General features: G+C 42.9%; 1 protein-coding gene across 1 annotated transcript; it reads right to left on the bottom strand.

Annotated features, from left to right (window-relative positions):
* Positions 1–244: 244 nt before the first annotated feature.
* LOC106585545 (apical junction component 1 homolog) lies at positions 245–11,647 on the bottom strand. Its single transcript, XM_014171887.3, has 2 exons — positions 11,344–11,647; positions 245–5,412 (listed from the first exon to the last, which is right to left on the bottom strand). Exon 2 carries the CDS (start codon positions 5,356–5,358, stop codon positions 2,086–2,088), a length of 3,273 nt encoding a protein of 1,090 aa, XP_014027362.1. The 5' UTR covers positions 5,359–5,412; positions 11,344–11,647; the 3' UTR covers positions 245–2,085.
* Between the last annotated feature and the right edge of the window lie 8,361 nt (positions 11,648–20,008).

Raw genomic sequence — 20,008 nt, 5'->3', positions numbered from 1 at the left:
GGCTATCTGATAGAAGTGTGAATAACTACAGACTTCCCATATACATAGTGTTTATTTTGGTCCTAAATTGTAAGACCAACAAAAATAAAGGGGAAAGACTAAATACCAAGTTGTTATTGTGTGTCCTTCAACTTGGTCTATGCATCACATTGTATGATCATTGATTTAGTGATTTGTATGGTTTACTCAAGAGCCTTGATATGTCTGAATATAAGGCTCTGCATGGTTTACTCTAGAAGCGAAATGCAAAGAGAAAGGTCAGCCTTTATTTTCAATTTATTATACATGGGTTATAAACATCACAAAATAGAAAATTGGGTGACATCTTGCAGGAGGAAAAAATAGCAACTTTAGATATATCAGGCTCTATCAATGGAAACATAACATGCTTGTTTCAGTGCTGTGTAGATGCATTAGGAGACATTCTGTATAATTTATGTTCAAGTGCAAAAGAAGCTCATAGCAGCTCAAAGCTCCAACTTAGCATTACCAATATGTCCTGTTTAAATGTTAAGTTGTTATTTTCTTTTTTTCTTTTTATTGCATTTGTGTGTTCATTTACAGGTATGAAATACATTGGGCGGAATAGGATATTAATAGATATTCTTCAACAAATGTGTTAGTTAAAACATTTTATCCTCAACCAAAAATAGTAGTACTAATATTTCATATACCTTCGAAAATAATATTCAATTTACAAGCATTGAATGTCAGTTTATTATAACCATTGTCAGTCTTATGATGAGCATAATCAATATTAAAATACCTGAATATAAATAACGTGCTTTAAGCAAAATAAATGTTCATTTGCAATGTCAAGCAAATGCACCACATTAATTTACAGTCAAGAGTCAAGCCTTACAAAACAAATCCACACATTGCTTTCTGTCAAATGCATTTTCTACTGAAGGCCACTATCAAACAAGTTATCAAGCGTGTTACAATGAATTTAGCAGTGTAGAATTAGTACAAATCTAAACAAAGTGATGAAAGAGGGTGCAATTCAAATGCCTAAAACAAAATCAACAACTGGGAAACTCAAGGGGTGAGGGGATTCAGAGCGTAGATGTAGACACCTGATTTTTTTTATCCATACGTAGGCATAATGAAAGTATTATTATCAGTAGTGATATTAATAGTATTAACTAAGATTTCTACCCAGACCCTGGCACAACACAGCAATTTCAAGAGTTTCTTGATATTCAAATTAGAATAATTTTCTGGATATAATGAAGCATCTGCAGAAATACAACAGTCAGTATTTTTTTATATATTCCAGCTGCTGAGAAAAGCTTCAACAAGTAGAACACTAGTGGAGATTATGCTTTGAAGCTTTAATCTAGTTTACTTTAGAAATGCTCTTAATAGTAGTGTCTCCCTCAGTTATATTCAGTTATATTCAGTTAAATAACGACTTGGAAATACAGCATGACCATTTTACATGCAGATCAAACTATTTCAGTGTAACAGGATCAAAACAACGCTACTTCAACCAAAAACTACAATGATAAAGTGTTACATTATAGTTTGTTTGTGTGTGGCACGTCAGTCAACCTTTCCTGCACATTGTTTGTATGAATCACTTCTAAATAATATCTAATTCTTAGTGATTAATATGCAAACATTACTTCTGGTAGTAGGGATACTTCAGGATTTTGGCAATTAAGCCCTTTATCTACTTCCCCAGAGTCAGATGAACTCATGGATACCGTTTCTATGTCTCTGCATCCAGTTTGAAGGAAGTTAGAGGTAGTTTCGCGAGATAATGCTAACTAGCATTAGCACGATGAGTGGAAGTCTATGGTATCTACTAGCATGCTGGCAGTTACCATAGACATCCAGTCATTGCACTAACGCTAGTTAGTAATTGTGCTAGTTAGAGACATAAAATAGTATCCACGATTTCATGTGATAATGGGGAAATAGATAAAGAGCTTCACTGCCAAAATCCTGAAGTATCCCTTTAACAATCTTCCTTTCTGATGTAAAATACATGTGTATCTACAAACATCCATCATAAATATCTGTTAAATCACATGTATATACATGTACATATAGGTGACATCAGAGGTGCACAGGTCAGTACTATATAATATCATCCAGGAGATGGGGGGTGCCCACCCAGTCTAGCGTTCTGGGCTCAGAAGCAGCCATGATCATACACATGAACTGCTTCCCTGTTCTCTTATCTATGGGGTAAATTGTAGTGGGCGTGAATCTCTTGTTGCTCTCCACAAATTCACAGAGTTGACGGTATATTTTGGGATACTCATGACGCAGGAAGACTCCCCTGGTCCTGAGCTCACGTTGGATATTGATAAAGCAGATCTCTCTGGCTTTCATACCCTCCTTTCCCTCTTTGTCAATATCAGGTGTGCCTGGTGGCGGGGTGAGAATGAGTGTCTCCATGTCACTTTCCTTCTTGAAGACCTTTTTATCTGGGCTGGAGGAGGCCAACGAAATCTTTGCATATTTTCGGACTGTTGGTGTTTGGACTCTTGGTGAGGGTCTGTTAGGCACTAGTTCACCAACAGCTATGGATACATTCAAGAGAAAACATTCATTGGGGTCATACTCATTGCCAGCCTGCTGCAGGTCCTTACAGTAATCCCCCAGGTTGTCTTTGAAGCTGTCCAGCTCTCTTAGAGACAGATATGTGGGGGACATGACAAGGCTCTCAAGCCCAACCTTCAGGAAGTTGTCAGCAGTCCCTGGGTTAGCAAAGCCCAGGAAAAGAATGCCTCTCCCTCTGGAAAGGTAGCCAGCTTTGGCAATGCGAGAGAAGGCTTTATGGATCTCAGAGTTCTCTCTGCAGTACTTCAGCATGTGCCTGCACACACTACTGATACGCCCATATAGACAGTTCTCTTTATGGCTGTCCCAGTCGTCCCGACGGCAGTTCCGGGAGCAGTAGAAGGTGTAGCAACTATGACAGGATTTGAAGTAAAGACAGGCATTGAACAGGGTCTCTGTCCGCTTGCACTTCTTGTTGGCACACATCATGGTGTCATCGTCGTCTGTGCTGTGGTCTGGGGAGATCTCCTCTGGACTCCTTTGTATGCTCTGTAAGCCATCACACCCACTGTCTGGGTCTTTGATGGTGTCAGGGCTGGTTTTAGTGGAGGCGATTGGTGAGTTCAGAGTTCCTAGACTCTCTAGGCCTCCTAGACTCTCTAGGCCTGAAGATATTAGCTTTCCTTTTTCATCATCCTCACTAATCAACTGTTTTAGTTGGTTCATTAAATCCTGACTAGGCCGCCTGCTGGTCGAGGGTTTGTAATCAGTGACAAGATCAGCTAGCAGCTCGTCCAGTTGCTCTAGGCTCTGCTGCAGGGAATAATCTTTGTGTTGTCTGTCTTTGGTCAGTTCCGCTGACTCAGGTGGCTGCTCTTGATGATGAAGAACATTTAGAGTTGGCAGCTTTTCACAATCCAGTGCATCCCAGGTGGCTGAATGCACATCTTGCTGTTTGTGGTTACGTGTGCGTATGTCATTGTCGGTTATTGTGATCTCAGGAGTTACAAACCATAGCCCAGCCTTAGTGTTCCTTCCAGGATTGTTTGGACCTTTCTCTAAGGAGTTTTCAGAGAGGGACAGGGCAGCATAGCGCCTTGGTGAACTAGATAGATTGAGTATAACTGGCTTTGGTGTATCATTAGGAAACAGAGCATGTCTCCCCTGGTATAACAGATTATCATAGCTGCGTCCACATGGCACTGCTTGCTCCCTGTCATGACGAGGATAAAGAATATTGTCCCAGGACTTTGAGTGTTTTCTGACTTCTGCTCCCAGTCTGGTTGGCTCTACATAACTGTTTTCAAACCAGGGGGACATTACTGGCTCTTGTCTTACTCTCTGTGGTGTCAGCTGAGAGGACTGGTTGGAGTATCCAGACATACTTGAACGATACCAGTCATCTGCATAGGCCTGGGACATTTGTGTACGTCGACGGCCTTCTGTGTGATACGCCCTGTAAGGAATATACTGTTCTGCTGGGGGGTTGTACGGCTTGCTGTATAACATCCCGGAGCCATTAGACTGACAGGGATAGCCCCTGGGTTCTTCCCCATAGTACGCTCTTGCCTGTTGTGTTTGAGCAAAGTATGGCCCTGCCTCGCTTGTGGAGTAAGGTCTGGTATAGACAGCCTGCACAGGGTCTCTGCTGGACAAGTGTTGCTCTGTATAATATGGCCGGACTGGGAGAGTGTGAACCCAGCGAGTCCGTGGATCATGCACATACTGACCATTAAGAGTACTGCCTTGGCTGGTGAGGCTGGAATTATCATCCTGATAGTACGCTCTAGCAGAGGAGTGGACAGGGTATCTGGTCGGATCCTCAGTGTAGAAGAATTTAGTGGGTATACTGGGGTTTGAAAGAGTCCTCTGCTCCCTTGACAAGTATTCCCTTGGCATTATAGTGGAGGGCACCCTTCGCATGTCTACTGGCTGGATGTAGCTGGGGGGCCCGCAGGTAGTGTACTGATATGTTTGTCTATAATCGCCACTGTAACAGTCGTTTGGTGTGGGTGTCCGTACCTGCCGTGGCACAGACAGACCTCTGCTCTGACTGAAGTAGGAGTATCTCTGCCAGGGATGTTCAGTCCTCATGCTCTGAGACCTCCTGGCTGTGTGCTGCAGGACCGCTGCATCTGGCTTGATATCCACACGACACCTGACATGAGGAGTGATGGCTGGCTCATCCTGTTTGCTCTCCTCAGAGAAACAGTCTGAGACGTAGAGGGGAGAGTGTGGTTGCAGTTTTATAGGGTGTACCTCGTTCGAAAAAGCCTGGTTAGAGGAGTAAGAGTCCCGGTGTGGTTCAGATGTCCTAAGAGGGGGGTCTGGTACAGCCTGTGGGACATCTCGTCCTCTCCTGGTTACCGGTGGGGAGACTGACATGGGCACAGGGGTAAGGGTGGTCTTGACTCTGGGAGCACTTTTTGATCTTGTCCTCTTCTTTGAATATGACCTCGTGGCCTGACTGGTTTTGTTTGGGTTGGCATGCTGTGGTGGGGGTAGTCTAGTGTTGAACAGATCAGGGGACGAGAAACGGAGGTGTCCTGGATGATCCAGGCCATTCCAGGTCACCTCTTTATGCACCCCCTGATGCTCAGTCCTCTTGTCAGGATACTCCATTGAGGCAGAAAAGGGCTGTGGGTCGTCCAATGACTCAAGGTAGTCAAAGCTACGGCAGTGTCTTTTGTTAATGGTTTCCGTGTGTCGCTCCAGTTTGTCAATCATTTGCGAGTCACATTGTTGGAAGGGGCTGAGCGAAACGGAGTCCCCAGTGATGGGATTTAGTTTGATGTCCCGATACAGAGTAGATACCAGTATATCAGAGGGATCTGTGCGTGTCATCTTATAGGGACTCCTCCGATCTCCCCATTCAGATTGATTCAAGATCAATAAGACCTGAGAAAAGAAAGATAGAGAAGCATTTTATATCCATAGTAAAACATACACAAATTTTCTTAAAAAATTTAGAAGTGGTTCTACACAGACATTAACATGTTATGATGACAGAGATTACCAACATAAATAATCTAATTATTATTTAATTCAGCACTTTTATCTTCCATACTGTAGGCCTATTTCATTTCAGATCCAATGAAAAGAAGGAAAAGTTCACATCTAGTAAAGCATCTTAAACTTGGAGCCTGTAATCTGTGGATTTTCACATAGCTAGAGAAGAAACAGATGAAGGATTTAATTGTATCATGCTGTGATGTGCTTTTCTGCAGTGTGCCACACAAGGTTGTTCTAATTTTAGGAGAATGGGAAATCTCGATTTTACTGCCCATCATATTGCCAAGATGCTTTACACAGCATCTAAATCTAAGATTAACATCTTGCACAGGATCAACACTTGAGAAACACAACACACTCTTAGAAAAAAGGTGTTATCTAGAACCTAAAAGGGTTCTTCATCTGTCCCCATAGGAGAACCCTTTGAAGAACACTATTTGGATCCAGCTAGAACCCTTCGGTTCCAGGTAGAACACTTTTGGGTTCCAAGTAAAAGCCTTTCCACAGAGGGTTTTACATGGAAACCAAAAGAGTTCTACCTGGAACCAAAAAGGGTTCTATCTGGAACCAAAAAGTGTTCTCTTATGGGAACAACCGAAGAACCCCTTTGTAACCCTGTCTTCTAAAAGTGTACTAATATAGGCAAGGCCCATAAATTAACATTTAAAAATAGAGAAACAATTAAAGTAACAAATACTGAAACTGTGGATGTTCCCCTCCAAAAAAGTACTGCATTTCTAAGAGGTAGTAAATTATCAGTACTGTATTGTAATAACAAATCAGACTTAGTCTTAGTGGGATCTTAAATACAAAGTCTGGTCATGAAAATAGTGCAAAACTGTATTTGTACAGATATCTGTCTCTGTAATCATTCACTCTAGAGAAAAAGAGTCACTAAACCACATTGAATAATTCAATGGTTTGTTTCAAGCACTTTGGGAATGATTCTGTAAGGATCCAAACCTATAGTGGCTTGCGAAAGTATTCATCCCCCTTGGCATTTTTCCTATTTTGTTGCCTTACAACCTGGAATTAAAATTCATTTTTTGGAGGTTTGTATCATTTGATTTACACAACATGCCTACCACTTTGAAGATGCAAAATATTTTTATTGTGAAGCAAACAGGAAATATGACAAAAAAACAGAAAACTTGAGCGTGCATAACTATTCACGCCCCCGAAAGTCAATACTTTGTAGAGCCACATTTTGCAGCAATTACAGCTGCAAGTCTCTTGGGGTATGTCTCTATAAGGTTGGCACATCTAGCCACTGGGATTTTTGCCCATTCTTCAAGGCAAAACTGCTCCAGCTCCTTCAAGTTGGATGGGTTCTGCTGGTGTACAGCAATCTTTAAGTCATACCACAGATTCTCGATTGTACTGAGGTCTGGGCTTTGACTAGGCCATTCCAAGACATTTAAACCACTCAAGTGTTGCTTTAGCAGTATGCTTAGGGTCATTGTCCTGCTGGAAGGTGAACCTCCATCCCAGTCTCAAATCTCTAGAAGACTGAAACAGGTTTCCCTCAAGAATTTCCCTGTATTTAGCGCCATCCATCATTCCTTCAATTCTGACCAGTTTCCCAGTCCCTGCTGATGATAAACATTCCCACAGCATGATGCTGCCACCACCATGCTTCACTGTGGGGATGGTATTCTCTTGGTGATGAGAGGTGTTGGGTTTGCGCCAGACATAGCGCTTTCCTTGATGGCCAAAAAGCAAAACTTTAGTCTTGTTTAACCAGAGTACCTTCTTCCATATGTTTGGGGAGTCTCCCACATGCCTTTTGGCAAACACCAAATGTGTTTGCTTATTTTTTCTTCAAGCAATGTTTTTTTTTCTGGCCACTCTTCCGTAAAACCCAGCTCTGTGGAATGTACAGCTTAAAGTGGTCCTATGGACAGATACTCCAATCTCTGCTGTGGAGCTTTGCAGCTCCTTCAGGGTTATCTTTCGTCTCTTTGTTGCGTCTCTGATTAATGCCCTCCTTGCTTCGTCCATGAGTTTTGATGGGCGGCCCTCTTTATTTAACTAATTATGTGACTTCTGAAGGTAATTGGTTGCACCAGATCTTATTTAGGGGCTTCATAGCAAAGGGGGTGAATACATATGTATGCACCACTTTTCAGTTTTTATTAATTTTTTTATTTTATTTTTTAAACAAGTTATTTTTTTTCATTTCACTTAACCAATTTTGACTATTTTGTGTATGTCCATTACATGAAATCCAAATAAAAATACATTTCAATTACAGGTTGTAATGCAACAAAATAGGAAAAATGCCAAGGGGGATGAATACTTTTGCAAGGCACTGTATATATGTAACAACCCGATGACAAGCAGGTAAGGATAGTCAAAATGTATTCAGGAACAGACAGGTAACAAAACAGGAACAGCGTCAGCACACGGGTAAATAACGACAAATGACAATTAATGCTGAAGCAAAGAACAGAGCGGGGAACCAGACAGATATAGGGGAGGTAATGACAGAGGTGATTGAGTCCAGGTGAGTCCAATAATCGCTGAAGCGCATGACGGGGGGAAGGCAGGTGTGTGTAATGATGGTGGCAGGAGTGCGTAGTGCTGGGGAGCCTGGCGCCTAATCGAGCACCAGGGAGGGGGAGCGGGAGCAGGTGTGACAGTACCCCCCCTCTAGGGGTGCCACCTGGCGTCCCACCTGGGCGAGTCTGACGTGCCGGCTGAGGCACGGGCGCTGGACAAGCCGGCTGGGCGTAAACTCCCGACGAACCGGCAGAGGCATAGGAGCCCGACGATCCGGCTGGGGCGTGAAAGCCTGTCAATCCCGCTGAGGCATGGGAGCCCGATGATCCGGCGGAGGCGTAGCAGCCTGACGAGCTGGCTGGGCGTAAAAACCTGACGATCCGGCTGAGGCCCGATGTGGGATGGGCGGCTTCCGAGCCAACCGGGGCAAGAACCTCTCGCACCAGCTAGGGCGTGACAGCCCGACGAGCTGGCTTAGGCACCCCCTGTTCCATCGGTGGCGCCCCCGGACCCGACATCACCACCAATCGGAACGCCAGCACTCCCCGATGCTTCGTATGAAGGCTTCAGCATTCTGTAACAACCGACGCCGGAGATGAGAAGCAGATATGGAGAGTCAACATTTATTCAGGAACAGACAGGTAACAAAACAGGAACAGCGTCAGCACACAGGTAAACAACAACAAACGACAATTAATGCTGAAGAAGGGAACAGAGCGGGGAACCAGACAGATATAGGGGAGGTAATGACAGAGGTGATTGAGTCCAGGTGAGTCCAATCATCGCTGATGCACGTGACGGGGGAAGGCAGTTGTGCGTAATGATGATGGCAGGAGTGCGTAATGCTGGGGAGCCGAAAGCGTCAGTGAGGGGGAGCGGGAGCAGGCGTGACAATATATACAAAAAGTATAATAGTGACTGGCAACTCCTCAGTAAATAAGTCCCTTTCCATTGATTGTAGACGACAGTCAACCCCCCCCAAAAAAAAAAAAAAATTAAAGGCTATGTAAGATGCCAATGGTTTGTTTCCAAGAGTCAAGATCACTGACTCTTTGTTTCACCCAATAAATAGATTTTCAACAGAATAGATTCAGTGGCATAGTGGCTTTCAGTACACACAGAGTATTTCATTAGTACATAGCTTGCTATTCATATCTTAAACAACAGTACATTGTAATAAACAAAGGGGTATAGTTGACCACTGTTTATATGAAGAAATGGAATATAAATAATGTGTCTCTGTTTAAAACCAAGAATTAGGGAGTGTCCATGTTTCAAATAGTGCAAACATTTCAATATTTTTGCACATAGACCTTGCTTGTAATGCTTTTTCATTTGACTTTTAAAGCATATTTTCATGACAGAGAGACAAACATAGAGGCTCCCTTGTTGGCTCTCGCCCATGAGCTAACCCTGAGATACCATCTGTTCATCCTGAGGAGAGAGGTCTGACCAAACGTCTCCCCCATAATGTGTCCACAACACACCTAAATATCATCTACACACAATAATCATAACCTTACCAGACCTACAGATACTATTAAATCATGTACCATGGTTACAGCCACTGACTCATCTTGTAATTACAATTTTCAAACCAGATTTCAACGTACAGCAAATATGTCCTTTTTAAATATTACACCATTGGGTCGGGTGTAACACAATTGATAACTAACAACCTGGTATGAAAATATTTAGAAATGGTGTGTTTGTTTAAATTAACATCAACAATATAATTATTTGATTATTATTATGTTACTACTATTTTACAATGTTATTTCTAAGGAAATACACAAGAAATATTGTGGCAGACTGTAAGATGAAGCATAACCAAATATTTTTTGACAAGATAAATGTTTTTAATTATGGCTATTTATTTTTCATTACATTGGTCGCTGTCTAATTGATGGCCACCACTGAAATGCCACTGAAGCATGAATATTCTCTAATCAATCTGACATCTGTGTCAGCCATGCTACCCAAAATAGCAAAGAGGATGGAATTAATTAATAATATACAGTATTACTCAGAAAGTAGGAAAATTGACAACACTGACATTGAAGTGCAGACGTGTGTGTTTGTGTGTGTATGTGTGTAGAATCATACCCTCTTTCCACCATTATGCAATCCATTATGCTATCGCCCAACATAACAAAGTCACCTGATTTGATCTCATGCTGATAAAGGCATTGAATGTCCTTTTTAGAGGGTAAGTCATCAGTGACAGCATTTTTTATAAAAGGTCACAAAGGATGCAGATTTATGGCCTTGGTACTGTATGTCCTTTGGTTAAAGAAGGCTATTTATCCAGAGGCTAATAAAATAAGAAAACACACCTTTGAGCTGAACTATGGTGAATCTCTGGAATGTGTAACTTTTTGTCTCTTTTGATGTTGCTGAAATCCAAATATCAGAATTGACATTATATGGCTGAATCATGATAGCCCTACTCTGTTTGCGTTGTCTCATTTGAAAATTAGGAAATCATTGCAATCTGGAGAAAATAGCCATTTACCTGACAGTAATGTCTTCAGTATACAGAGTAGGCAACAGATATCGTTTATTTGGCTTATGCATAGGCCTATACACAATATTAATGCTTGTCCATGATTATGTAGGCCTATATCATCGATGGAAGAGAGACTTGAGTTAAAATAAAATATTTTGCCATAGGCTACAGAAGTGCATCAAGGGGCAAGCGGGACCACTTTCACTTTAACACTGTAAACTAGTACAAATAACATTGGCTACACTCACATACCACATGCCATGTCGCCTGGATACACTCAGCACACACTGAAACATTCAAATAGGCTCGTTTTCAATAGATGCTCGATGGGCCACAGTTATGCACTCTCTCTACGTGAAACGAATCCAACTTAACCTACATAGGCAACCTGTCCATGTCGCAAATTGTCAAATTCCCTCTAAACAATTGATAAGAAAGTAAACAGTTTATCCACAGAGACAACTGTTGGGAAAATGCATTGATGCAATAGGTCTAATATGCGCTATTGTAACAGTGTCATGATTTGATCCGATGGCTGCATTTGAAAGGACAGTTATCATTGAGCTTTTCTATTTTCAAAGGTGTGATTTTGGCACACCAAGATCTGAAGCACACTTTGTCCTCGTTTATTGATGCGGCACGGCATTGCTGACCCAATGTATTTGAACATCGAAGACATCATCCGAGGAGAGGTAATCACACGCTCAAATAGACCAACATGTTGTGGCCGTACTCAGAGGAAAAACGGAGAATTTTGAAACACGTCCTTTCATTCCATCATCAAATAGGAGTGGATATCATCTTACCCTTCACGCCAATGATCCGCTTCCATCATATGTGGGCTACATGATCAATCCTTGGCTCCTGTTAGGTGCAGCTTTACTACATCTCTTATACAGTCTTTATAATAATCATGCCATCTTCGCATTTAGTGCTACATGTTGTCCACAACACAGTCAACAGTGATTTAGTGCGCCCTCATGGTTTATGTGAAGCACTCGTAGCAATAAGGGGGTGTGTCTGAGTCTGCGCTTATGGGCGGTAAATGACGCGCTCGCGTGCATTAGCATGTGAGTTCGTATGCTTGCGTGCTGATGAGCGTTTATAAGGGACTGTGTCATGCTTATTAAATACATGTCTGTGAGGAGAATTGCATACTATCTGTGTTCATGAAAGTAGCTGCAGACACGAAAATTAATGCTCATTTTTCATCACTGTTCATATGGGAAAATAATTCACCAATCATTTTCGCTGAGCTCTCACAGGTATCCTGTCAATAAAAATTAACTCTTCATTATTTGCTTATTAATGGCATGTTATTTATTAAACTGACATTATTTCCTCACCAAAATGTACTATGTGAGATGAGGCATGGCAGCATGTTCAAATGTACACCTAAAAAGCTCCCTGCTGTGTTCACACAAGTTCTTCACTCATTGTGTTACATACGATTAACTCACAATAGTCTCTTGCACAACAGTAGAAAGACTACTGATGATAAAATGGTGGATACATGTCAAAATTATTTGGGGCTCTTCAGTGAAGAAAAAAACAAGATAGCAAAGCAAAACCTCTGAAACAGTGACCTCTCATCAGCACAGGGTAATGACTCCAGCTCCCCGCACCTGCTCCTCAATCTCACCTAGACACAGTTTCTGCATTAGTTGAATTGATGATGGTGACAGCACAATGTGGGCCCCAAAGCAGTAGTCACCAGCTGCTGCAGTAAAACTGCTTACTAAAGCAGTCTCACACAGAGAGAGGAGAGAAACACCGTACAGATAGTTCTCATGAAGATTGAAATGATGCCCTCCACATCTCTGTGGACATATAACATACAGTACAGCACCAGACCAGTTTCCCATAGCAATAGAATAGGGAGCATTAACACTGTACTTGCATTTCTTCTCATGCCTGGGCTTACAGTTCTATTGGCAGAGCAAAAACAACTCCTATTGGTGAGCCAGACTCCTCCATCTGTCTCATCCCACATGTACCAGTCAAAAGTTTGGAAACCTACTCATTCAAGGACTTTTCTTTAATTTGACTATTTTCTACATTGTATAATAATAGTTAAGACATCTACACTACTAAATAACACATATGGAATCATGTAGTAACCAAAAAAGTTTGAAACAAATCAAAATATATTTTATATTTGAGATTCTTCAAAGTAGCCACCCTTTTCCTTGATGACAGCTCTGTACATTCTTGGCATTCTCTCAACCAGCTTCACCTGGGATGCTTTTCCAACCGTCTTGAAGGAGTTCCCACATATGCTGAGCACTTGTTGGCTGCTTTTCCTTCACTCTGCAGTCCAACTCATCCCAAACCATCTCAACTGGGTTAAGGTTGAGTGAATGTGGAGGCCAGGTCATCTGATGCAACAATCCATCACTGTCCTTCTTGGTCAAATAGCCCTTACACAGCCTGGAGGTGTGTTGGGTTATTGTCCTGTTGAAAAACAAATTATAGTCCCACTAAGTGCAAACCAGATGGGATGACGTATCACTGCAGAATGCTGTGGTAGCTATGCTGGTTAAGTGTGCCTTGAATTCTAAATAAATCACTCACAGTGTCAACAGAAAAGCATCGCCACAACATCCCACCTCCTCCTCCATGCTTCACGGTGGGAACTACACATGCAGAGATCATCTGTTCACCTACACTGCGTCTCACAAAGACATGGCGGTTGGAACCAAAAATCGCAAATTTAGACACATTAGACCAAAGGACAGATTTCCACCGGTTTAATGTCCATTGCTCGTGTTTCTTGGCCCAAGCAAGTCTCTTCTTATTATTGGTGTCCTTTGCAGAAATGTAACCATAAAGGCCTGATTCACGTAGTCTCCTCTGAACAGTTGATGCTGAGATGTGTCTGTTACTTGAACTCTGTGAAGCTTTTATTTGGGCTGCAATTTCTGAGGTTGGTAACTCTAATGAACTTATCCTCTGCAGCAGAGATAACTCTGGGTCTTCCTTTGCTGTGGCGGTCCTCAGGAGAGCCAGTTTCATCATAGCGCTTGATGGTTTTTGCAACTGCACTTGAAGAAACTTTCAAAGTTATTGACATTTTCCAGATTGACTGACCATGTCTTAAAGTAATGACGGACTGTCGTTTCTCTTTGCTTATTTGAGCTGTTCTTGCCATGATATGAACTTGGTCTTTTACCAAATAGGGCTATCTTCTGTATACCACCCCTACCTTGCCACAACACAACTGATTGGCTCAAATGCATTAAGAAGGAAAGAAATTCCACAAATGAACTTTAAATAAGGCACACCTGTTAATTGAAATACATTCCAGGTGACTTCATGATGAAGCTGGTTGAGAGAATGCCAAGAGTGTACAAAGCTGTAATCAAGGCTAAGGGTGGGTACTTTGAATAATCTCCAATATAACATATATTTTGATTGGTTTAAAACCTCTTACATCTAGACGTTCCGCTAGCGGAACACCGCTCCAATATCCAATGATAGGGCGTGGCGCGAAATACAAACTCCTCGAAAATCCGAAAACTTCAATTTTTCAAACATATGACTATTTTACACCATTTTAAAGACAAGACTCTCCTTTATCTAACCACACTGTCCGATTTCAAAAAGGCTTTACAATGAAAACAAAACATTAGATTATGTCAGGAGAGTACCCAGCCAGAAATAATCAGACACCCATTTTTCAAGCTAGCATATAATGTCACAAAAACCAAAACCACAGCTAAATGCAGCACTAACCTTTGATGATCTTCATCAGATGACACTGCTAGGACATTATGTTATAAAATACATGCATGTTTTGTTCAATCAAGTTCATATTTATATAAAAAAACCAGCTTTTTACATTAGCATGTGACGTTCAGAACTAGCATTCCCACCGAACACTTCCGGTGAATTTACTAAATTACTCACAATAAACGTTCACAAAAAACATAACAATTATTTTAAGAATTATAGATACAGAACTCCTTTATGCAATCGCGGTGTCCGATTTTAAAATAGATTTTCGGTGAAAGCACATTTTGCAATATTCAGAGTAGATAGCCCGGCCATCACAGGCTAGCTATTTTGACACCCACCAAGTTTGGTACTCACCAAACTCAGATTTACTACAAGAAAAATTGGATTACCTTTGCTGTTCTTCGTCAGAATGCACTCCCAGGACTTCTACTTCAACAACAAATGTTGGTTTGGTTCCAAATAATCCATAGTTATATCCAAATAGCGGCGTTTTGTTCGTGCGTTCAAGACACTATCCGAAGGGTAACGAAGGGTGACGCGCCGGCGCGTTTCGTGACAAAAAAATTCAAAATATTCCATTACCGTACTTCAAAGCATGTCAAACGCTGTTTAAAAAAAAAATTTATGCGATTTTTCTCGTAAAATAGCGATAATATTCCGACCGGGAGTCGTTGTTTTCGTTCAAAGACTGAAAATGTAAAATCAAATCAGATTTATTTATATAGCCCTTCGTACATCAGCTGATATCTCAAAGTGCTGTACAGAAACCCAGCCTAAAACCCCAAACAGCAAGCAATGCATGTGAAAGTAGCAGAGTGGCTAGGAAAAACTCCCTAGGAAAAACTCCCTAGAAAGGCCAAAAACCTAGGAAGAAACCTAGAGAGGAACCAGGCTATGAGGGGTGGCCAGTCCTCTTCTGGCTGTGCAGGGTGGATATTATAACAGAACATGGTCAAGATGTTAAAATGTTCATAAATGACCAGCATGGTCAAATAATAATAATCATAGTAGTTGTCGAGGGTGCAACAAGCACGTCCGGTGAACAGGTCAGGGTTCCATAGCCGCAGGCAGAACAGTTGAAACTGGAGCAGCAGCACGGCCAGGTGGACTGGGGACAGCAAGGAGTCATCATACCAGGTAGTCCTGAGGCATGGTCCTAGGGCTCAGGTCCTCCGAGAGAAAGACAGAACGAGAGAAAGAGAGAATTAGAGAGAGCATATTTAAATTCACACAGGACACCGGATAAGACAAGAGAAATACTCCAGATGTAACAGACTGACCCTAGCCCCCCGACACATAAACTACTGCAGCATAAATACTGGAGGCTGAGACAGGAGGGATCAGAAGACACTGTGGCACCATCCGATGATACCCCCGGACAGGGCCAAACAGGCAGGATATAACCCCACCCACTTTGCCAAAGCACAGCCCCCACACCACTAGAGGGATGTCTCCAACCACCAACTTACCGTCCTAAGACAAGGCCGAGTATAGCCCACAACGATCTCCGCCATGGCACAACCCAAGGGGGGGCGCCAACCCAGACAGGAAGACCACGTCAGTGACTCAACCCACTCAAGTGACGCACCCCTCCCATGGACGGCATGGAAGAACACCAGTAAGCCAGTGACTCAGCCCCTGTAAAATGGCCTCTTCACGTGCATGCGCACGCCCGTCTCATTGTTCTCAGATCGACCACTATACCAAATGCGCTACTGTTTTTCAGCCAGAGACTGCAGAGTCATCATTCAACGTTCTGGCGCCTTCTCAGAGCCTATGGGAGCCTTAGAAAGTGTCACGTTACAGCAGAGATCCTCTGTTTTGGATAGAGATGACAAAGAAGGCCAAGAAATGGTCAGACAGGGTACTTCCTGTACAGAATCTTCTCAGGTTTTGGCCTGCCATTTGAGTTCTGTTATACTCACAAACACCATTCAAACAGTTTTAGAAACTTTGGAGTGTTTTCTATCCAAAGCTACTAATTATATGCATATTCTAGTTTCTGGGCAGGAGTAATAACCAGATTAAATCGGGTACGTCTTTTATCCGGCCGTGAAAATACTGCCCCCTATCCATAACAAGTTAACACTTTTTTGGTTACTACATGATTCCATATGTGTTATTTCATCGGTTTGATGTTTTCACTATTATTCTACAATGTAGTAAAAAAAAATTGTACAGCTAAAGAAAAACCTTGGAATGAGTAGGTGTGTCCAAACGTTTTACTGGTACTGTATAATATATGATTTAGAATGATAGCACTGAGAATCTCACTCTGTGATGTGTTTTAGCATCCAATATCCCTGAGAGTGGGATCTAACTGCGCATGGTTGACTCACCTTCTCCTGCCCCACATTCTGGCATTAGATACTGTTAGCTGTTTGTTAGTAGGCATTAATATCTGTCAGCTGTGATAGCAGGTGTCTCTGCCTCTTCAGAGCCCCTTGGGGGAGGAAATCAATGTCCTTGTGTTGATTAGAGCCCCCTGCCAAAGGGATCAATGGAACTGCAAACAGAGCTTGACTCCTGTCCTCTGTCTGAAAAATGGGTCTTGACTTGACTACTTTCAACATATGCTCTCCAAAGAGCCATATTGCCAAAGTCATCGAGGAAACCTTTGTAAAAGTCTCTGAGTTGATTATGTGCTGCTGGTGGATGAGTGGCCCCCAACATGAACATGTTGATAAGTCTCTGTGTTTCTTATGTAAGAGGGTTAGTTATGTCTCCACTTGCCTCTGCAGAAATGTGTATTTGATGTTTAGGTATTCCTATTGGTTGGATGAATTTACATATCAATAAGGTGTTAGGCCATTGGTTACATTTGCAGATAGGGGAGATGGTGATCATCAAATCTTCCCAGTGTGACATTGATATTCAAGTGTTATGTCACGTTCTGAAATACTTTATTCTATTTTGATATTTACAATGTGTACGAGTTCACTATGCACATGTCCTTATATGTATACAGTATATGTGTATAGTACCTGTTAGATATTGAGGGCATCCTGGAATGTGCAATTGTATGTTATTGCTGTAAGAGTGAGTTAGCTATCATGCTCGAGATGTAATGGTCACATTAGCCCCTGCTAATTCACAGTTATTTCTATGCTAACAGACTAATCGTGAATCTACAGCCATGAACATACTGTTGTCTTGCACATCTAATGTGCTTCCTTGTGTCTATCTTCAGATACTTACATTTATTGTATTTTGTACTATCTCTGTCAGTGTTATGATATTGTCTGATATTGATATGTAAGCGACAAATTATGTATCTACAGCCATCAACATACAGTTGTCCTGCACATCTAATGTGCTCCCTTGTGTCTATAGGCAGAAAATAAACTAACGATCAACTAGGACCGCCACATCTGTTACACTGGTGTCGAGACCAGTCTTCTAGTCTTCATGGGACATCTGTTACACTGGTGTCGAGACCAGTCTTGTCTTGTGGGACATCTGTTACACTGGTGTCGAGACCAGTCTTCTTGTCTTCATGGGACATCTGTTACACTGGTGTCGAGACCAGTCTTCTTGTCTTCGTGGGACATCTGTTACACTGGTGTTGAGACCAGTCTTCTTGTCTTTGTGGGACATCTGTTACACTTACATGGATATTTCTATATCCACCATAGATTGCTATACAATTACATAAGAGACAACAGGTCTCAAAGGCATTCAGACCTATTCTTTACAACATTGCCAGGCAATAATAGCAGATTCAGCAGCCCATCAAAAGCAGTCTTTCACCTTGGAGTAAAAATAAAGGAAAAAGGAAAATACGTTAGAGGGGGTTGTTGGGGGTAAATGTAAGCCTATGTGCTTGCAAAAAAAATGTATGCAGTTTGAATGTTTCAAGGGAAATTCTCCAGGGAATCTCAAGATGTTGCCTGTGCTCCCTTGGTGGTTAATATTTTACATACAGATCACAGTCTTGGGTCTTGAATTATGTGTGGATTTTTTTTTTATTACTGTATGTGTGCTATTGTCACGTTGGTGCCTCTCCTTGTTCGGGCAGCGTTCGGTGGTCGTCGTTGCCGGCTTTCTAGCTGCCACCGATCCACATTTCTTTTTCCATTTGTTATGTCTTGATTGTTCACACCTGGTTCCCATTACGTTATTATAATTTCCCTATTTAACCCTCTGGTTCTCATTATGTTTTGTGCATGATTGTTTCCTGCTTTTTGTGTTAGTCTTTTGTGTTAGGGTTTGTTATCCCTGCGTGGATTTATTGGCTGATTATTTTTCTGAGTAATGTACGTTATTTTACTCAGTTCTGTGTCCTGCGCCTGACTCTGTCCTCACCTCTGCACAACTGACACTTGACAGAATCATGCACCTCTTTTATGGAGTCAGCAGGTGCACCCAGTCCTCCGGTACAAGTGGAGGAACGCGTCCAGCAGCACGCAACGATGCTCCAACATCTTGGCACAGCCATGGATCGCAAGCTGCTCACCATGGAGAGATGGGGAAAAAAAGAGGTTTTCTCACAACCCCATCAACTTCACTCCAACCAACACCACAACCCACATCGCTGTCCACCCCTCCGTCACCTGGACCCAGTGGGATTTGCCTCTCGCTCCCGAGCGCTTATGATGGGATGGCTGCCGGGTGCCAGGGGTTCGTGCTCCAGTTGGAGCTCTACCTGGCGACCGTCCACCCGGCTCCCTCGGGATACGAGAGCGTGTCCGCCCTCATCTGTCTGTCGGAAGGCGCTTGAGTGGGCCAACGCGGAATGGGGAAGTATAGACGCAACGTTGGTCCGCTATGAGGATTTCACCTGCCGCTTCCGGGCGGTCTTCGATCATCCACCTGAGGGGAGAGCAGCGGGGGAACGTTTGTTCCATCTCAGACAGGAGATGAGGAGCGCACAGGAATTCGCACTGGACTTCAGGACCCTGGCTGCCAGCGCGGGATGGAATGAGAGGGCCCTGATCGACCATTACCGATGTAGTCTACGTGAGGACGTTCGTTGGGAGCTGGCCTGCAGGGACACCACCCTTACCCTTGACCAGCTGGTGGATTTATCCATCCGGCTGGATAACCTGTTGGCCACCCGTGGACGTTCGGATCAGGGTCCGTCCATTCCATCCCCCAGCACCTCCAATCCTACACCTATGGAGCTCGGAGGTGCTGCTCTAAGGGTAACCGGAGGGGGGTCTGTTTCCTGCACTACCTGTGGCCGCAGAGGACACACTGCTGGTCGGTGCTGGAGAGGTTCCCCAGGAAGTCGAGGCAGCAGGCAGGGCACTGGTGGATCATCCCAGGTGAGTATGCACCCAACTCACCCAGAGCTTCCTGTTGTGCACATGTATATATCTATAGAATTTCCTGAGTTTTCCCAGCATACGGTGCTAGTAGATTCAGGCGCAGCTGGGAACTTTATTGACCGTTCGTTTGCTCGTAGATTAGGGATCCCTATTGTTCCTGTTGATGTGCCCTTCCCTGTACATTCCTTAGATCGTTGTCCTTTAGGGTCGGGTCTGATTAGGGAGGTCACAGCTCCACTATGTATGATAACACAGGAGGGTCATGCAGAGAGAATTACTCTTCCTGATAGATTCTCCTGCATTTCCTGTGGTGTTGGTTGGCCCATCATGACCCCACTATTTCGTGGCAACAGAGGGCTCTCAAGGGATGGTCAGGTCAGTGTTCAGGGAGGTGTATAGGTGTTTCCATAGGTGCAACTACGGTGGAGAGTCCAAACCAGGTCTCCACCATGCACATCCCCCC

Source organism: Salmo salar, chromosome 24 (assembly GCF_965601325.2).
Source record: "Salmo salar chromosome 24, fSalSal1, whole genome shotgun sequence".
Taxonomy (NCBI): domain Eukaryota; kingdom Metazoa; phylum Chordata; class Actinopteri; order Salmoniformes; family Salmonidae; genus Salmo; species Salmo salar.
This window is presented reverse-complemented; position numbering and strand designations above follow the sequence as displayed.